The following is a 20,913-nucleotide window of genomic DNA, read 5'->3' on the forward strand; positions in this document are numbered from 1 at the left end:
ATTCTATTCACAATTGTGGATTCAGGCCCAATAATTTATTTCACAAATATTTCCAAAGTACAATCCAAATAATAAATGTCTATACTCTATTTATTCATTTACAACCCAGTTGGAATACAATTGCGAAACTCTACTCCATAATTCACTATCCTATGCATTTACATATTCGATACAATGATTATTACTCCTATCGATCCGTATCTCGTTCGTTCGATTGGACTCCAAGATTCTTCTTTCCATCTATTACCTGGGGAGGTTGGAGGGGGGGTGAGTACTAGACTCAGTGAGTAGGGTTAGATAACCCTCTCATCCCACACAATCACACAGATGCTAAAAATATTTTTATCTGGTCACCGATAAATTTTTTGATTATGCAGTTTGTCACACAAATGGCAATACAGCAGCAATCACAATTATCATCACCTTCATGTAATCATATCACGTGAAAATTAATCAATGGAGTCACCGAAACCCGATGAGCCGTCCTCCCACATGGCCCATCCACTCACATGTGCACCAAGGAGCCAATCCCCCATTCTGGCTGGCCGGTATAATCCTCACACGACCGGTCCTCTCATTATTTTGCCATTCAAATAAAATTGTTTAAATTTGCTTCTGTTAAGTCCGTGTTGACGGCACCTTTCTCTTCTCCCTCCACACTCTGACTTAATTCTGGGGATCCCAGATTAAGGTTGCAGGAACCTTAAACCTATACTTGTGTTTTGTTATATGATATTTTGTTTTGTTGTTTGTGATCCTGTTGTTTGATTTTGTTGGTATCAGAGCCATCCCTTTTAACCTTCTAGCAATTCTCAAATATAAAGCATCCATTTGAAAATATCATAAATAGTTTTGGGTATGCCAACTGAACCCGTGAATAGCCATATGTTGGGCGTAGAAAGGGTATAACAGGCAGTGACCGCAACTTGTTTGATATTATACAATGGATCCTTTATTGTGTAGGTCAGCTAGTAGTGTTAAATCGGATGATTCTGAATCTTCAGAAATAAAGAGAGTAATTAATAGAAATGAATTAATTTTACAAGATTTTAGTAAAGCAATTGATGAATGGGAAATACCTAAAGTTGATAAAGAACAAATATATAAAGTTTCTAAATTTAATTTATGGAAAACTGACTATGTAATAAAAACAGAAGAAAGAGATTTTCAATTAAGTAAACCATTTGAAAGAATTACTCTTCTCTCTTCTAAAACTTTACAACAACATAAAAATAAAAAATATAAGTATATTCATATAGGATTAATCCAAGTAGGTATAAAACCTTTAACTCGAGAGGGATTAAATACTAGTATATTAGCAGTAGTAAGAGATGCTAGATTTTTAAATTTTCAAGATTCTTTGCTAGGATCAGTTGAGACCAGTTTAAGTGAAGGACCCATATCCTTTGAAGTATACCCAGATATGACTATCTCATTAAATGATGTAAACATTTTAGAAAATATGGTTTTGGAAATTAAAACTCATAATTATAAAATGAAACAAGGATCAATTCCTATAGCATTGATATATAAAATTCATTATAAAGCAATGAATTCGGCTTTTGGTACTAAATATAAATTACAACCTAAAATAGGAGAGACAAGATTCTTACAGACAGATTTAACTAAAACTAATACTGTAATTCCTAAAACCATTCAATGGAAAGACATCACATTACCAGAAGAATGGATCTTAGAAGGAATAGTACCCCCTCCAATTCCAGAAAAGGTAAAACCGAATATAAATTTACAAAAAATTGAGCAATATGAAGATGGTAAGGTAACACTAAAATTTAATAGAAGTCAAAGTTCCAGATATACAGGGTCATCATCTTCTGTAGTTACAGATGACAATGAAAAACCCTCTTCTTCTCATATACCCTCTGTCATTTATGCAAAATATAAGGATACTGAACCTAAACCCATTATTCAAACATTAGTAAAACCCAGATATTCTACTTCAGATATCCCAGATTTAAGTCAGTCTCTTAAAATGAAAGGTGTTGATTATAGCTCTTCAATTCCGCAAGCAGTCTATAATCCAATAGAAAACTATGTAAATCAGCAGTCGCATTTAGCTAATTCATCACCTGAATCACCCACAGTTTCAACCATAACTGAAAATATACAAGAAATAAATAGGGAACTGAATGTACTTAGTAAAGAAGACATTGAAAAAGGACTAATAAAAGAAATAACAAAAACCAAAAATTTGATGAAATTAAACAAGATACTAAAAATTCATACCTTTGAGGATTTAAAATATGAATATTTAAATTATAAGTTACAAACTCAAACTAAAATCAAATTCTTTGATTGGTTTGCATTAACTAAAGAAGATTGTTCCAATAAAAGTCTAAATCCCATCACTGTTAGAGATAAGAGACCAGAATGGATTGTAAATGATAGAACTATACAAAGTGATTTTCCACCTAAAACAATTAGTAAATTAAAATATCAGGATAATGAAATTATTTGTGCTTCATATAAAATAGCTAGAGAAAATGATACAGATAAAAAACTCATAGAACAAAATAATTTTAGTAATGCAAGTTTAATTTGTTTAAATACACAATTAAAACGAAATTGTTCCTAGTTCATCAAACAACAAAATAATTTTAGTAATGCAAGTTTAATTTGTTTAAATACACAATTAAAACGAATAGAAAACTTATTAGAAGAAAAACCAAGTTTAGATGATAAAGTAAAAGGGAAAGAAAAGATAAAGTCTCATATTTTTAAACCATATCAACTTTCTCAATCTAGTCAAAAGGAATTAAAAAATAAATTTCTAGGAACACTAAAAGATCAACTCAGTAGACTCGAATTACATTCAGATTCTACACAACAAGTAGCACCTGAAACCCCTCAAACATCTAGAAATATAAATATAATAGAAGAAAACTCTCAATCTGAAATCAGTGAACCTGAATCAGAAGACATTAAACAATTTGAAATTAACCCCATATTACATAGAGAAATAGTAAATAGGGCACCAGATTTAGGCATAATAGATAAACCAAATCACATATCTCAATTTAAATATAATGCTACTACAATTTATGAATGGAATATAGATGGATTATCTGAATATAATATCTTAAGTATATTACAACAAATGACTATGGCAGCCAATGCTTATAAAACTCAGTCAATTATATCAGATAGGGCTATAGCAGAAATAATTATAGCAGGATTTACAGGTCAATTAAAAGGTTGGTGGGATTATCACCTAACTGACCAAGAGCATTTGGAGATATTAAATTCCATTAAAGTAAATAATGAAGGAGAACCAATATATGATGAACATGGTGAAACTATTCAAGATGCAGTGTCAACATTAATTCTCACTATTTCATTACATTTTATAGGAGATCCATCCCATTTAAAAGATAAAAATGCAGAATTATTAAGCAATCTAAAATGTAAAAAACTAAGTGACTTTCAATATTATAAAACTACTTTCCTTACTAGATTAATGTTAAGGGAAGATTCCAATCAAGCCTTTTGGAAAGAAAAATTCTTAACCGGATTACCTTTCTTCTTAGGCGAAAAAGTTAGAAATTATATAAAACAACAATTTGGCAATCCAATCCCTTATAATAAATTGACATATGGGCAGTTAATCAGTATAATTCAAAAAGAAGGATTACAAATTTGTCAAGACTTAAAGCTTCAAAGAACTTTAAAATATGAGTTGCACAAAACTAAACAAGAATTAGGATCTTTTTGTAAACAATTTGATTATGGCATGACATCTACTCAGAGATGCAGAGGCCAGTGTTCTGAACCACCTAAACCTAAAAAACACTATAAAAACAAGTATTATAAAAAGCAATACAAGTCTAAACCAAGCCAAGATAAATATTATCAAAAAGAAAAGTCAAAACCTCATAAGAAGTATAAAAGAAAGCAACCATATAAATCTTCAAATAAAACTTCCTATAAAGATTTAACTTGTTATAATTGTGGTAAGAAAGGGCATACGTCAAAATTTTATCGATTCAATAAAAAATTAAATGCATTAAATCTAGAAGAAGAAGTGTTAAATAAAATTCATGAACTGTACCTTGATTCCGACACCTCAGAATCAGCAATACTAGAAAGTGAAAATCAAATTGATGAACTAGGAACAATAACTAGTTCTTCAGAACAAACCATAAACATGCTTACTAAAGATCAAAGTACACTTTTAGAAGTAGTAAATAATATAACTAATAATGAAACCAAAACTCAACTTCTTAAAAAATTAATCAAAAGTTTTGAAGAAGAAAAAGAATCAAAAGAAATAACTCCTAAACTACAGACTAACACTTATGATTTGACTACTATATTAAATAAGACTAAAAAAGTAGAAATGGAAATCTCTACTAAAGATTTACAAAAGGAAATTAAAACACTAAAGCATGAAGTCAACGAATTAAAAGTACAATCTCAACAAAATGCTAAGAAAATAAAGATATTAGAATCTCAAATCATCTCTAGTTCTTCTTCCGAAGAAACAGATGATGACATAAAAGATGAAATAAACCAATTAGTAGAAGAAGAAGAAGTAAATCATAATTTTCTATTTTTATTACAAGAAATTACTTCACGAAAATATTTAGTAAAAATAAACATTAAAATAGCAAATGAATTTATCATAGATGCAATAGCATTATTTGACATTGTGTACCCCTTCCCCAAAAGCACATAGGCATGTGAATGCATGTGACTAAAGGAAGAAATGCACGTGAGTGTGTGAGTCGCCACCTTGTTTAATTATTTTAGGGTAAACTAGGAAAAAACCCTAAGTGACTCCATTTTTAATTAACCTAGTTACTAGATTAATTATCCCAATGTTTAAGGCACAGTCTGCGAACCCGAGGTGGATCCCGAGACTATGTCATGCTGATGAACTAACCGATGGATGAATGCTTTGCAAGGTGAATGATGGATTAATGAATTGTTTGTGTGATTTTGACTTGCCGCCCGGGGTGAAATCCCGAACGTGCCTACGTACTTCCGTTTGAATGGAAGATCAAAGTCAACGTAGTTCGATAGGCCTCTTTTAGAGGGCTTTGAATGGTATGCTTAATGCATGGGTGTGTATGCTTTATGCATGATTTTGTGTATGCTTTGTGCATTTTGTGTGTATGCTTTGTGCATGATTTTGTGTATGCTTTGTGCATTTTTGTGTGTATGCTTTGTGCATAAGTGTGTATGCTTTGTGCATAAGTGTGTATGCTTTGTGCATGAGTGTGTGTATGCTTTGTGCATTTTGTTTAGGCATTTTGCCAAAAATTGATTGATTTAGGCATTTGTGCCAAAATGGTTCATTTAAACGATTTGTCGCTTAAAAGATTGATTTTAAGGCATTTTGTCAAAAATGTTGATTTTAAGCGATTTGTCGCTAAAATGGTTGATTTTACGGTTTTAAACCGAAAATGATTGATTTTGAGGCATTTTGCCAAAAATGTCGATTTTAAGCGATTTGTCGCTAAAATGGTTGATTTTACGGTTTTAAACCGAAAATGATTGATTTTAAGGCATTTTGCCAAAAATGTCGATTTTAAGCGATTTGTCGCTAAAATGGTTGATTTTATGACTTTAACCCGAAAATGATTGATTTTGAGGCATTTTGCCAAAAATGTCGGTTTTAAGCGATTTGTCGCTAAAATGATTGATTTTGTGACTTTTAGTCGAAAGTGTTGATTTTAAGGCGTTTCGCCAAAATGGTTCGATTTTACGACTTTTGGCCGTAAAAAGTTTGATTTTTTGATTAAGCGGAATTTTAGTTGACGTGCATGCTTTTTATGCAGTTATAGAATGATTGAGAGTAGAAGAGAAGCATGCATGAAGTGCTAAAATTAAATAGGCGGAATTTTATTTACGTACCTGATTTAATCGTCGGCCACTTCTTAACTCCAGATTAAGCTCCTCGTTTAGGCATATTAATTAATTTTTAATTTTTGTTTAATTTTAGTGACCAAATATCACAATAAAAGTGCAATAAAAATTAAATTAAAATGCAAAAAAGCGGTAAAGAAGACGCAAGGAGCGTGAGAGAGAGAGGGTTTCGTCCGTCAATACAGACAAGAGGTGTCAAAAACAGCCTGAAAATGGCCTATTTATAGGCCATTTTCGGGTCCCGGGCGGTGGCTGCCGCCGTGCATGGCGGTAGCCACCGCCAGAAAATCTGGGCGGTAGCTGCCGCCCAGGCTCGGCGGTAGCTACCGCCCTGTCGGTGGGACGAGAGGCCCCGCCCGCGCAGGGCGAGAGGCCCCGCGTGTGCTGGCGGCAGGCCTCGCCCCGGGCGCGAGGGGGGGGGCCAGGCCCTGCGCGCGGGGCGACAGGCCTCGCTCGCGCGGGGCGAGATGCCTCGCCCGCGCGGGGCGAGAGGCCTCGCCCTCGCGCGGCGCGGGACGCCTCGCCCGCGCGGGGCGAGAGGCCTCGCCCTCGCGCGGTGCGGGAGGTCTCGCCCGCGCGGGGCGAGAGTCCTCGCCCGCGCGCGGCGCGGGAGGCCTCGCCCGCGCGGGGCGAGAGGTTTCGCCCGCGCGGGGCGAGGGGTCTCGCTCGCGCGCGGCGCGAGGGGCCTCGCCCGCGCGCGGTGCGAGGGGCCTCGCCCGCGCTGGGCGAGGGTCCCCGCCCGCGCTGGGCGAGGGTCCCCGCCCACGCTGGGCGCCAGGCGCCGCCCGCGCAGGGCGAGGGCTGTCGCCCGCGCTTGGTGGGGGCTGGCGCCGCCGTGGCCGGTGCAGCCACCGTGTGTCGCTTCGGGAGCTGTTTTGGGAGTTTCGGACCTCCGAAAAATATTCCGGGACCTGTTCCGCGATCCTCGTAAAATTCCGGACGTTTCAAGTACCATATTGATATATTTTCGGTGAACTTCCGAAATGGCCTCCGGTCCGGCCGGACTGTTTGCAGTCCGGAAAAATTGGCTCTTTGAGCCTTGTGAGTCAAAATTTACTGTAGCAAATGCACTGTAGCACAATTAAATTTGCTGTAGCAAATTCATTGTAGCACAGTCAAATTTACTGTAGCAAAGTCAACCAATAGGCTTTTTGAGCCTCAAAATTTGAGTATTCACAGTTGCCCCCCACCGTCGACCATAAAAATGATTTATGGGAGTCGGTGGTTGTATGAAACGCAAATTTTGTAGGCGAGAATTGGACGCGTCCAGAAGACCCGCCTCTTGGCTATTTGCTTATAAATAGCCTAAAAAAGCTCATTCTCATTCATTCAAGACTTTCTAAGTTAAGGAAATCTCTCAAATTCTCTCAACTTCCTAGGTTTTAAGGTTTCTCTTCTTTCATGGCTTCCTCTGATCTGAGCGGTGAGGAGTACCTGGGGTCTCTGGGGATCTCGCTTGACGAAGTCAACCTTACGGCGGACGCTAACAGTCACGCCTCCGTAACAGGCATCTTCGCCCAGGTACGCCTTCTTTTACTCTGATTATTATTTTTTCGGGCCTTAGGGGCCTAAAAGAAAATAGGGATTGTGGCTTTTCGGGCTTTGGGCCGAATTTGTGAAATTGTGAACTTTGGGCCTCCGTGGCCCGAGTGTGATTTTCGGTCCTTAGGCCGAATTGTGAAATTGTGAGCTTTGGGCCTCTGTGGCCCGAGTGTGATTTTCGGTCCTTAGGCCGAATTGTGAAATTGTGAGCTTTGGGCCTCTGTGGCCCGAGTGTGATTTTCGGTCCTTAGGCCGAATTGTGAAATTGTGAATTTTTCTGCGCTTACTGTTTCATGAGCATGCATGCTAAGATATTATCCTTAGTAAGGAACCAAGGACCAAATCTCATATTGTTTACCTTTTTTAGGATCCTTACATTAGATTGGATGTGGCTGAGATTTCTATGTCCGAAATCCCGATCGAGACATTGGATCCGAACCACCCGGTTGGAGCGATCATCAATCCGTCCCGACTGGGTTACTTGAGACATTTTGATGCTTGCCGAAACAGTCACAAGGAGTTGCTGGGTGCTTTGGCTGAAAGATGGTGGGACACCACCAACACTTTTCATTTTTCCTGGGGCGAGATGACAATGACTCCCGTGGATTTTTCTGTGATTACCGGAATCCCTTTTGGTATCCGGCCGATCGAGTTATACGACGACTGGAGGACAGAAGTTTCCCCTGATCGGATGGTGGAGTTGATTGGTATAGACCTGCCTCGGATTGTCGGGCCAGGCTCCGCTACTCCAGCTTTGAGCGTTTCTAGGCGCTGGCTATACCTCCAGGCCCCCGGTATTTATGCTAGACACAGGCGGGGAGAGCTGACGGCTTCTCAAGTGGCCAGGTTCACTTTGTTGCTGATGTTTGCGTCGACCTTCTGGTCCAACAGGAAAGAAAGGTTCAATCCCTCTATCTTGAAGAGTTTAGAAAATCTAGCCCATCTTACGGAGTACGACTGGGCCGGCGCTATCCTGAGCCGTATGTATGATGATATGTGTGATCTGAGTCGGAGCCACTGCAAACTTAGCGGGACCTACTACTTCTGGGAGGTAATGCAAGCACATTCTGTATATTTTCTGTTTCATTTGCCCTCTTCTGACTCTCGTTTCTTCTTTGTTGCAGATTTGGGCATTTGAATACTTTCCTTATACTCGCCCGGAGCAGATTCAGGCCGATCTCGGATTAGGGCTAGTACCTTTGGCTTGGAGATGGTACCGAACAAATCTTCATACGAGTCGGCATAGGCACTCGCTAAAAGATCTAAGAATCTTCTTCGATACGTGCAGCTCGGCACAGGCATGTATTTAGCAACTCTTGAATATGTTAAATAAAAAAGATTTATTAACACATTTGCTTCTTTTGTAGGTTGAAATGGGGGCGATGGCCACCCATCTACAGAGCTGGATTCAAGTTGATTCTCATTTCCAGCGATCAGATGACTTGCTTCGGCGGAGGGTGATTCTGTCGCATCCGATCTTGAGACGATATTACTTAGGCGAGAGAGTAGACCTTCAAATAAGAGGCTGTCGTTCCATTCCTTATCCTCCTCCCGGGGACATGCGAGCGGGCAAACAGATGATTCTCACTGATGCTCATATTGAGGGTATTCCATATGGAGAGCTCATCTTGGAGGGAGATTATGCTGAGTTCTGCAGACTTTTTCTGATGCAGCCTATTGGGTCGCGGCTTGATGATTTTCAGAGATCAGCTCCCTTCCATCCGCCCGCCACCCGCTCTTCTCGGGCTGCGGGTTCTTCGAGTAGGACTCCAAAGAGAAGGCCTACGACTGATCCTTCTTCTTCTACTTGGGCTGAGGGTTCCTCTCAAGCCGGTCCTAGCCGCTCGGCCGGCCATTCCAGGGCTCCCCGGGCTGTTTCAGAGGCTACCGGGTCGCTTCACTCAGACTTGGCCAATTTACGCCTTCCGTACAGCATTTCCTACCATACTCCAGACGCTTCTTTAGCCTTTCGAGAAGTCCCACTGGAGAATGTGGATCGCTTGGCTCTGCCTTCTGAGGACATTACCGAGGTAAGTAAAAATTGTTAAACCTCTCACAAAAATGATTCATGAGAGATTTGACGTGGATTTGCATTCATCTCTTTTTTTTTTTTTTTTTTTTGTAGGTTCCTGTCGGATTGATCAATCAAATGATGGAATTGATGCTCGGGATGCAGCAAGAACTGTCTTCGTCCTGGACTCGTGAGGCTTACAGTGATCAGAGAAGGCAGAGGCCCCGTCGCTGAAGTCATGGTTGCTGAATTTTTCTGTTCCCCTTTCTTTCTCTTTTTTTTTTTTTTTTTTTTTTTTTTTGACTACTGTACTAAACCTTGACTGTGCTTCTGTACTGTATCTTTGTACTGAGCTTTATTTTGTACCTGCACTTGGTTAGTATCGAAATATATGTATGCATGCTTATTGTATTTGAAATGAAATGGGAGGACTTCATCTTATAGACAAAATACTCTCTTTTTCCTTTTTCTTCTTTTTTTTTTTTTTTTTTTTTTTTTTTTGTGTGTGCGGCGGTCGCTACCGCCATCATTCGGCAGTAATTCGGCGGTTGCTGCCGCCGTCATTTATTGGCAATTCGGCGGCTGCTACCGCCTTCATTCGGCGGCTGCTGTCGCCCTCATTCGGTGCTTTTTCTCCTATAAAGGCTTATTCTTTGTTTCGGCTTTTCACTCATTCCCTATCTTCTCTCTCCTTCTTTTCTCTCCGTGTTTATCTTTTCCAAAGAATGAATCCTTCTTTCAATCATAGCATGCACAGTTGGGCTAGGAGTCTCTCTAAAGTTGAAAAGATCAACTTGAAGAGGTATGGACTCTCTCCTATCATTACCCTTAGGGGGGTAGTAGTCGACTGGGATTTCTTATGGGCTTGCATCAGGCTTTGGGATCCAGAGGCCCATGTTTTCCGATTCGGGGCCATGATGGAGGAAATGTGCCCTCTTTTTGAGGAATTCTGTGCTATCATAGGGTGCGACCCCAATGCCCCTTTGGTCAGGCATGAAGTCAAGATCGGGTATGTTCGGTCGTTTGAAAGTCTGTTTCAGTTCAGCCGACCTCAGGCTAGGGCCATGATTGTTGGAGATCAGAAAGCAGTTCTGCTGCCCCTGATTGATGAGTTCTCGGGGGTCTGTTCAGATGACCCAGACCGGATGAGATTAAGAATGCGGGCCTTGGTTTTTTGCTTATTGGCTGGCTTCTTATTCAACAAGGATCCAGGCTTCGGGGATTTGCGACTTTGTCCCATGGTTCAGCAGATGGAGGACATGGGTTGCATAGGTGGCATTGTGCTGGCAGAAACTATTAGGAGCCTCGACAGAGCCGCTTTAGGCTTCGAGGATTGGATAGTTTCTCCTATTATTCTCCAGGTATTTCCTTCCTTTTTTTTTATTATTATTATTATTTTTTTTTTTTTGACCTATCCCTTTGTAATAGAAAGGATCCATTACTCAGGTTTGGTTAAAGGATCACCTCCAAGTGGTTGCTGTTCCTATTTTACTGCCGTATAATCCCGTTCAGTATCGCATGCGGAGGATCTTAATCACACATCCGTCCACTGATGCATGGACTTCATGGCTGATTGAGTTGGGTCCGAATGAAGTGCTGTGGTTTGTACCCTGGTATGGCATTACCCGCTTTATACAGGTCAGCTCTCGCCATACTCAGGTTTACCTCTTAGGACTTACCCATTGTACTTGGTACTATGCTTCGCGTGCTATGAGGCAAATGGGAATAGATCAGACTGTACCGATCATGGATAATTCTTTATCTGATTCCACCATCACTCCGGGAGTTACCCGTGCTGTCCTTAGAGCTTGGGTTAGAGACCATCAGATGGTTAGGCCTTTACCTAATCCTGCTGGTGTTCAGACTTCTCCTGAGTATCGGGCCTGGTTCATGAACGTTGTCTGGCCGGTTGAAAAGCTAAGGAGGAACGCATTGCTGAGCGCACTCGAGGGTTGGACTCAGGCTGACACTGGTGATGGGGTTAGGACTGAAGAGGAGATCATGTTGGCTCCTCGGACACATGAGGCTGGAGAGAGTTCAGCAGCTAGGGATGACTCGGAGGACGTTGCTCCTTGGAGGCGACGGGTCACCTAGACTTTAATAGGCTTTTATTCTTTTGGTTTTGGATGTATGCTCTCTCTTTTTTTTCTTTTTCTTCCTTTTTTTTTTTTTTTTTTTTTTTTTTTTTTTTTTTTTTGACTGTTTATTTGGGACTTTGACTCTGGATTTTGGATTTTTGTTCTTTGGCTTTTGCTTGTACTGTTTGGCTTTATTACTTTTTAATTGGAGTGTCATTTGACTTTTAAGCTTTCCAAGCTCTTTCCAACTTTATTCATTCAAGCTCTAATTTTTGCCTAAGCCGCCCTTTCGGGTTTTCAACTTAGCGAGCTACCCATTTTTGCCTAAGCCGCCCTTTCCGGGTTTTCGACTTAGCGGGCCCTGACTTTTGCCTAAGCCACCCTTTCGGGTTTTTGACTTAGCGGGTTTTTCTTTTCTTGCCTGAAGCCGCCCTTCCGGGTTTTCAACTTCAGCTTTGATTTGATTTTTTTTTTTTTTTTTTTTTGGTTTTGTTTTTTTTATTATTTGGCAAAGAAGAATGACATGAATTTTTTATTAATGCTTAGACCGTGCCCAATGAGGGCTGCCTACATATCTCCGATATGTAATTTCTTTTTTCCGAAGAGAATCAGGTCTAATGTAGTTCGTTTTACATTATGCAATGCTTATTACACAAAATATCTTTTTAACTGATCTAAATTACATGGATTCGTGAATTCCAAACCATCCAAATCAGTTAAGATGACGGCTCCGCCAGACAGTATTTTCTTCAACACATAGGGTCCAGCCCAATGAGGGCGAAACTTCCCACGTGGATCCGTGATTGGCTGTCTAATTTCCTTCAGGACTAAACAACCTTCTTCCAGTTTTCGGTCTTTGACCTTCTTGTTAAAATGTCGTGCCATTCTCCTTTGGTAGACTCGAGTTTGGTGGATTGCTTGTAACCGCTTTTCGTCCATGCCCAAGAGTTGCGAATGATAATTCTTCACCCAATCGGCTTCGCTAATCTGACTTTCTTGGATAACTCTTGCCGACTGAACTTCCAGCTCAATAGGCAATACTGCTTCCATGCCATATACTAAGGAATACGGGGTTGCCCCAGTAGGTGTTCTAATTGAAGTCCTATATCCCCATAAGGCATTCGGCAACTGTTCATGCCAAGCTTTATGCTTTTTGACTGTCTTCTGTAAAATGACTTTTATAGCCTTATTTGCAGCTTCCACAGCCCCATTTGTTTGTGGACGATAGGGCGAGGATTTATGGTGTCGAATCCTCGTTTCTTTCAACAAATTAGCAAATTCACCCTGGAAGTGAGCTCCATTGTCCGTGGTGATCTCGAATGGCGTTCCGTACCGACAAAGGATGTTGGTACGAACGAACTGCGCTGCCTTCTTGGCATTCAGAATTGAATAAGAGGCTGCCTCGATCCACTTAGTGAAGTAATCTATAGCAACCAAAATGAACTGGTGACCGTTGGAAGCTTTCGGGTGGATTTTTCCGATCACGTCTATGCCCCAAGTTGCGAAAGGCCATGGTGAAGCAATAGGATTCAAATTGACCGGAGGTTGTCTTTGCAGCTTAGCAAAAATTTGACATTCGTGACACTTCTGCGCGTGCCTCACGCAATCTGCCTTCATGGTTGACCAGTAATAACCTAGGTTCATGATTTTTCGAGCCAAGGCTATCCCGTGCATGTGTGGGCCAGATTCCCCGTTATGTAAGGAATCCATGATGGTTTGAGCTTCTCCCTCATCGACGCACCTTAGGTGCAAGCCGCTCCAACTTCTCTTGTACAGAACTCCATCAGTAAGGAAATATCCGGATGCCAACTGTCTCAATGTTCGTTGATCAGTCTTAGTGGATCCTTCCGGGTAGGTTTCATTCTGAAGGTAATTCTGTATATCCCAATACCAAGGCTTGTCATCGATCAAATTCATGATATGTGCTGGCTGTTTCTGTAGCCGCACTGTCAGAGGTCGGATGACTCGGTCTCCTTCTACATCGACCATGGAGGCTAAAGTAGCCAGAGCATCTGCGAACTGATTTTTGGCTCGCGGCAAGTAGTGGAAAGATAAATCCTCAAATTGCTGAGCCAATTCGTCCAAGCGTTGTAGGTAAGGAACCAAACGCTCTTCTTTAATTTTCCATTTCCTTAAAGCTTGGGAGACTATTAAGTTAGAATCTCCGAAAACCTTGAGGACCTTTATCTCTTTTTCCAGGGCTGCTTCTAACCCCTTTATGCAAGCTTCATACTCGGCTTCATTGTTTGTGCAGTCGAAATCTAATTTGACTGCAATCGGAATGTATTCGCCACAAGGAGTTTTGAATACGACTCCAACCCCGTTTCCATGGTAGTTCGAAGCTCCATCGAAGTACATTTCCCAGACCTCACTTTCCAAGTTCAACAAGTCTTCATCAGGAAATTCTACCTCCGGCATTTTGTCTTCGACCGGTAATTCTGCTAATTGATCGGCCAAGGCTCCGCCTTTCACCGCTTTCCGTTGCACAAATTTCAAATCATAAGCCGCGAGTACTGACACCCACTTAGCCATCTTACAATCAAGAACCGGCCTCTCCATAAGGAATTTCAAGGGGTTCGATTCAGACACAATTTCTCTATCTTATTGTATTTTAGCTCATATTCTAGCATCCTTTTGCTGAGGTAATACACGGCATTTTCTACCCTTGTATCTTCTGCTTGTTGAGCTAGCATTGCACCCATCGCTTCTTCTGTCACCGATAGGTACAACAGCAAAGGCTTTCCCAGCCTTGGTGGCTGTAAAACTGGCGGGGACAACAGATATTGCTTGACTTGGTCGAAAGCTTTCTGACAATCCTCATTCCATTTGACGGCTACTCCTTTTCTGAGCAATTTGAAAATCGGACCACAAGTGTCGGCCAATTGATTGATGAATCGGCTGATGTATTGTAGCCTTCCTAGGAAACCCCGGACTTCCTTTTCCGTCCTCGGTGCCGGCATCTCCATAATGGCTTTGGCTTTTGAAGGGTCAATTTCTATGCCCTTTTGGCTAACCATATGCCCCAGAAATACTCCGGATGTAGCTCCAAACAGACATTTTGCCGGGTTGAGCTTTAAGTTGTACTTTCGAAGTCTAAGGAAGAACTTCTCAAGTGCTGTTGCATGCTCTTCAGCTGTTTTTGACTTAATGACCATATCGTCGACATACACTTCTACTTCTTTGTGAATCATGTCATGGAAAATGGTCGTTGCCATTCTTTGATAGGTTGCCCCGGCATTTTTGAGACCAAAAGGCATGACCCTGTAACAGTAGGTTCCCCATTCTGTGATGAATGCCGTTTTCTCTTTGTCTGGCACATGCATCATTATTTGGTTGTATCCGACAGCAAGATCGGTCAAGGAGACCATCTCGTGTCCCGCCATTCGGTCTACTAACAAGTCAATATGCGGTAGGGGAAAGTCATCTTTTGGACATGCTTTATTCAAATCCCGATAGTCTACACACATTCTGACTTTGCCATCTTTCTTCGGCACTGGCACAATGTTTGCTAACCATGTCGGGTAGGCAATGGGTTCTATGAACTTGTTTTCTAGTTGCTTGGCAACTTCCTCCTTGATTTTCAAGGACCATTCTGTCTTCAGCCTCCTTAGCTTCTGCTTCACTGGCTTAACCTCGGGATAAACTGGAATCTTGTGTACCACTATTGCTGGGTCAATTCCCGTGATGTCATTCGCCTTCCACATGAAGCAATCGACAAACTTCTTTAAGCATTCACTGATCTGTTCCCTGTTCACACAATCAGATGCAATGTATGTATGTTCGTTTTCTTCTTTGCCCATTATTATTTTTTCTTTTTCATTTTTCATTTCATTTATTTCTTTTTCATTATTTTTGCTTGGAAATGCTTGGAAAGATAGACACGCGGAGTAGTCAAAGATTTGCAAGCCTTTATTGATAATGACAGAATCGTCTTCAAAAGGTACATTAAATTTGAAATTTGGATTTTCGAAATCCAACACAGATGACTCAGGACTGGAACTGGACTCTGACTCGGTTTCAGACTCGGGGTCAGGCTCAAACTCAATACAGGACTTAATTACACATTTTGACTCTGGGTTTGACTCGGGAGGGGGTTTATCAGCAGCGCGCTCCTCCTCGACATACCAGTTGACAAGAGGCCCTTCATTTGGCTTGATTAAACTTAGCAGGTCTTGATTTTCTTTCTTTCCCGTAATGACTGCAACCTCATCAAAGAGACTTGGCAGCATGAAGTCTTCTACTTCCAGCTCAGCTATTGCCTCAGACTTGTTGCCCCAGACATCAGCAAATATCTCTAATCCAGGTAGCACTTTCTTGGCGGTCGGGCAGTAAAATGGTTCTTGGAAACCGTGATAAGGAATTGTCTCTCCGGATTTGCGGAAGTGACTATTCAAAGTTAAAAAGTGTGATGGCATCTGCATTGTTCTGCCTCTGTTCCTAGAGCTCCTAGCTTGGTCTTCCTCAGTAGGCTCATATCCCAGCCCAAAAGTCCCTTGGTTTACTGGACATTCCCAGGCTTGCAGTGCGGGGTATGTTTTTCCGGACCTCGCCATAGCCATTCCTGGTAAGTAAGACATTTTCAACATTAAAGGCACTATGCAATTTATTTGCACCGTCCCAAAATCAAAGAGAATTTGGGAGTTCATAGTCTTTCCTTCTATAAATTGCACAGTATCATACTGAAATCCCGAGAGGGGAAAGTAGGCGCTTTCAGGGTTGACCTCAAAGAGAGGCTGGCCCTTTGGCTTTTTAAGCTGGCTGTAATCATCTCCTTGAACTGTTATGATTTTACCCTCATAAGGGAATTTGACGTTCTGGTGTAAGGAGGAGGGTACTGCTTTGGTACGGTGTATCCATGGCCGTCCCAAAAGCAGGTTGAAACTGGTGGGCACATCGATCACCTGGAATGGTACCTCCATTACGGCTGGCCCGATTGCCAATTTCAGCATAGCAACTCCCAACACTTCCCTTCGGGTGCTGTCATATGCTTTCACTATCTGGTCAGATGGCATGAAATCCGTTTCTTCCAAACCCAGACAGCTGGCTACTCTTAATGGACAGACGTTTAATGCTGACCCATTATCAATGAGAACCATGGGCACAGTTTTGTCTCTAGTCTGAACCGTGATATAGAGGGCATCATTGTGACTATCTCCTCCAGTGGGTAAGTCATCATCCGAAAACCCGATGTTTTGAGTCTTCGAGGATTGGGTGAGGGTGGATACTAGCACTTCGGGGCTAACCTCCACCGACGTTTGAAGCTGACTCAAAGCCTTGCAAAGAGCTTGGCGATGAGGAAAAGATGCTGCTAGAAGTTCCCAAATCGATACCCTAGCTTGTGTCTTCTTTAGCTGTGAAAGTACTGGGTCTTCTTTTGGTTCATCTGTCCTTTGGTAAGGGTTATTTGGGACTTTGTCCAAGACTATCGGCTCATATTGTCTCCCGCTCCTGGTTATAGCATCGAGTTCCTCGACAAAGTCATTTAAATCTAGGACACAAATTTCGTTCCTTTCAAGGAATAGATCGAAAGGATCGATCAATTCCTGGTCATGAAAGATAGCATTTACCCCGTGATTTGGCAAGGGGTTAGTGCTAATGTTCGGTTTGCTTCTCGGAATAATTGAGCCATTGTCTACCAAGTCCTGGATGCGGTTCTTAAGAGTCCAACATGCCTCAGTCTTATGCCCATATGCTTGGTGGTACTGACAGTATTCATTGGTTTTGAAATTCCTCGGTAAGGGGTTAGGTGGTGGTCTTGCCTCCAAAGGTTTGATGTAGTTTGCTTTAACAGCTTCTCGAAATACCAAAAGGATTGGCATGCCGAGATCAGTATATGCTCTTCTTGACTGACTGCCGTTTCTCATGTTTCCCATGCTTCCCGTGTTTCCCATATTTCCCACACGTAAAGGGTTTGTGGGGGTGATACTTGCCACTTCGTGGATTTTTCCGGGCTGGATAGGTTTTTTGTATCTTGAGGCTCCCGAATCTTCTTTCAGTTGTCCCATTTGAAGTAAATCCTCTACCTTCGTAGCAGTGGCAATGAGCGACTGAAACGTTGGTAGGTATTGTGTTTGAAGCTGAGACTGGTAGATAGGCAGTAAATTTTTGATTATTATGTCAACTTGTTCCTGTTCAGAGGGTCGGCTGATCATTTGAGAGGCTTTGGCCCTCCACCTCGTAAGGAACGAGGAAAAGGGCTCATTGTTTTTCTGTTTGGTGGTTTCCAGTTCTCTTCGGGTAACATCCACTTCCATGTTATAGCGATACTGTGAATTGAATGCATTACAGATATCTTCCCAAGTTTTCATCTTTGATCGGTCCAAACTGACAAACCATCTCAAAGCAGCGCCGGTGAGTGACTGTTGGAACAACTGAGCAAGGAGCTCGCTGTTCAATCCGAACGGGTTAAGGGCACCCACATACATTTTCAAGTGTGTTTTTGGACAAGTAGTTCCATCGAATTTGTCCATGTTTGGCATTTTGAATTTGGTTGGCAGTCTTGCTTCGGGGAACAGAGACAAGGAGTCCATGTCCACGACTTCTTTGTGTGTCTTAAGGGCGGTAACAGACCTTTCTAAGAGTTCTAGCTTTTCTCTCATTTTCTGAGCTTCCAGCTCAGAGGCAGTTTTGGAAGGCATGTCATCCAAGTTAAGGGTAGGGTTTGAGGACGCAGATGCAGCACCCGGTCCTGGATTGGAGGCACCATGATCATTTCCCCCAACCGGAATCCCGTTTCCATTACCACCGCCTAGTTCAGCTAGCAGGGCGGTTCTCTGGGCGGCTAATGCCTCATGCATTCTAGCTTCCATTCTAGCTTCCATTTGTTCCATGAGGGCTTTGATGTCATTAAGTGATGCCATTGGCCTAGTTGAAGTTGGTGAACTTGGTGAATTTGGTGATAGCACAGTAGGTGTAGCTGGCACTGACGTTGGCGCTTGAACAGTAGGTACCTGATAGGATGAGGGTAACCGGGTTAGGGTACTGTGTTGTGTATCAAGGTAACTAATAAGAGATAGATCGTCTCTTTGTCCAACTGTGCATGACTGACAAACAGAAGGATATTTTTGTGTCCCTCCACTCTTTTCTTTTTTTCTTTTTTTTTTTTTTAATGCTTATGGTATGCAATGAATGCGCACAACAACACGTCATAATTCATTGTAGCACAGTCAAATTTACTGTAGCAAAGTCAACCAATAGGCTTTTTGAGCCTCAAAATTTGAGTATTCACAGACATAGGAGCAGACTTAAATTGTATAAAATCAGATTTAGTACCTAAAAAATATTGGTTAAACACTACAGAAAAATTAAGCACCGCAAATAAAACCAAATTGGATATAGTAGGTAAGGTAGAAGCACTCATTATAAACCAAGATTTAGAAATAAAAACAGTATTTTTAATTTCTCCCCAAATAAACTATATGGTCATTTTAGGAACACCTTTTATAAACATAATAACACCTTATTCAGTTAAGGAAGATTGTATAAAATTCAAAATAAGAAATAAAACTGCTAGACTCGAATTTACAGAAAAACCTAGGAAAAAGAACTTAAATTTACTAAAAGCTCACTCTATTAGGACTATAGAAATCAATTCATTAATCAAATCCAAAGAAGAAGACTTAAAAGATTTAAAGAATAATATGTGTTTACAAAGAATTAAAGAACAACTCGAAACCGAATTTATACAGAATAAAATAAAAAACCTAAAAGAATATAAGGAGAAAAAACTTTGTGCAGATCACCCTAATGCTTTTTGGAACCGTAAACAACACATAATTGATTTACCATATGAAAATAATTTTGATGAAAAAACCATTACCACTAAAGCTAGGCCAATTCAAATGAATCCTGAATTAATAGAACATTGTAAAAAAGAAATCAAAGAATTGGAAAATAAAAAATTAATTTGTAAATCAAGAAGCCCATGGTCATGTGCAGCATTTTATGTTAATAAAAATGCAGAAATAGAACGAGGAGTACCAAGATTGGTAATAAATTATAAACCACTTAATACAGCATTAAAATGGATAAGATACCCAATTCCAAATAAAAAAGATCTTTTAAAGAAATTGTACAATGCTAATATTTTTAGTAAATTTGACATGAAATCAGGTTATTGGCAAATACAAATTGTTCCTAAAGATAGATATAAAACAGCATTTACAGTCCCTTTTGGTCAATATGAATGGAATGTAATGCCTTTTGGATTAAAAAATGCACCTTCAGAATTTCAAAGAATAATGAATGATATATTTAACCCATATTCAAAATTTTGTATAGTATATATTGATGATGTATTAGTATTTAGTCAAACTATTGAAAACCATTTTAAACATTTAAAAACCTTTTGTATGATTATAGAAAAAAAATGGTTTAGCACTTAGTCAAACTAAAATGGATTTATTTAAAATTAAAATCAGATTTTTAGGACATTATATTGAACAAGGAATAATTCAACCTATAGAAAGAACCATGGTATTTGGAGAAAAATTTCCTGATGAAATTACTAATAAAGTACAACTTCAGCGATTTCTTGGTTGTTTAAATTATGTCATTGACTTTTATCCTAATTTAAATTGTATGATAAAACCTTTACATGATAGACTTAGGAAAAATGCTAGTCCTTGGACCGCCAAGCATACACAATTAGTAAAAAATATTAAGTCATTGGTAAAAGAAATTCCTTATTTATATCTCCCCAATCCAACTGCATTTAAAGTTGTAGAAACAGATGCATCCAATATAGGTTATGGTGGCGTCTTAAAACAAAAAATCAATGGTAAAGAGCGTATAATGCAATATACGTCCGGACATTGGAACCAGACACAGATAAATTATTCCACTATTAAAAAAGAAATTTTAAGCATAGTTATATGTATAAATAAATTTCAATCGGATTTACTAAATCAAAAGTTTTTGCTACGCATTGACTGTAAATCTGCAAAAGATGTTTTGCAAAAAGATGTTCAAAACCTTGCCTCTAAACAAATTTTTGCTAGATGGCAAGCACTATTAAGTATTTTTGAATTTGATATTGAATATATTAAAGGAAATACTAATAACATCCTAGACTTTCTGACACGAGAATTCTTACAGAACAATGGGGAAGAAGAAGGATGAGGGAAAAGAATCTATGCAAGAGCCAGATTCACCCACTAAAGCTCTTTCCGAGCATTCTGAAGATCTCCATAAAACCTTTACCCTAAATAGTAAACAAACCCCTTCTAAAGACCTCAAAAAATGGATTGAAGAACTCAGTCAATCTCCAGAGGTACTAAAGGCATTGCATGGTATGGCATCTTCTTCCACAGAAGATACAGGTATGATTTCTAAACCTCAAGCGATCGTACCCGTTCATGGTACGGCTAGTCTGTCTCAAACAGTAGACAGTAA

The 20,913-nt window shown here is 40.4% G+C and overlaps 1 protein-coding gene across 1 annotated transcript; it reads left to right on the forward strand.

Moving 5' to 3' along the window:
* The first annotated feature begins 943 nt into the window (after positions 1 to 943).
* LOC149498554 (uncharacterized) lies at positions 944 to 8,892 on the forward strand. Its single transcript, XM_089717347.1, has 2 exons — positions 944 to 2,319; positions 8,799 to 8,892. The coding sequence occupies exons 1-2, from the start codon at positions 944 to 946 to the stop codon at positions 8,890 to 8,892; spliced, it is 1,470 nt and encodes a 489-aa protein (XP_089573473.1).
* Positions 8,893 to 20,913: the final 12,021 nt, after the last annotated feature.

This window comes from Jatropha curcas, chromosome 2, assembly GCF_041381405.1.
Source record: "Jatropha curcas cultivar XTBG-Jc1 chromosome 2, XTBG_Jcur_1.0, whole genome shotgun sequence".
NCBI lineage: Eukaryota > Viridiplantae > Streptophyta > Magnoliopsida > Malpighiales > Euphorbiaceae > Jatropha > Jatropha curcas.

Bases quoted from the DNA above. Each gene is read 5' to 3' on its own strand.
- LOC149498554 (XM_089717347.1), top strand. From the start codon at position 944: ATGGATCCTTTATTGTGTAGGTCAGCTAGTAGTGTTAAATCGGATGAT. The intron at 2,320-8,798 runs GTTTGCATTAAC...CTTCTTTTGTAG, and splicing joins AAAATCAAATTCTTTGATTG to GTTGAAATGGGGGCGATGGC.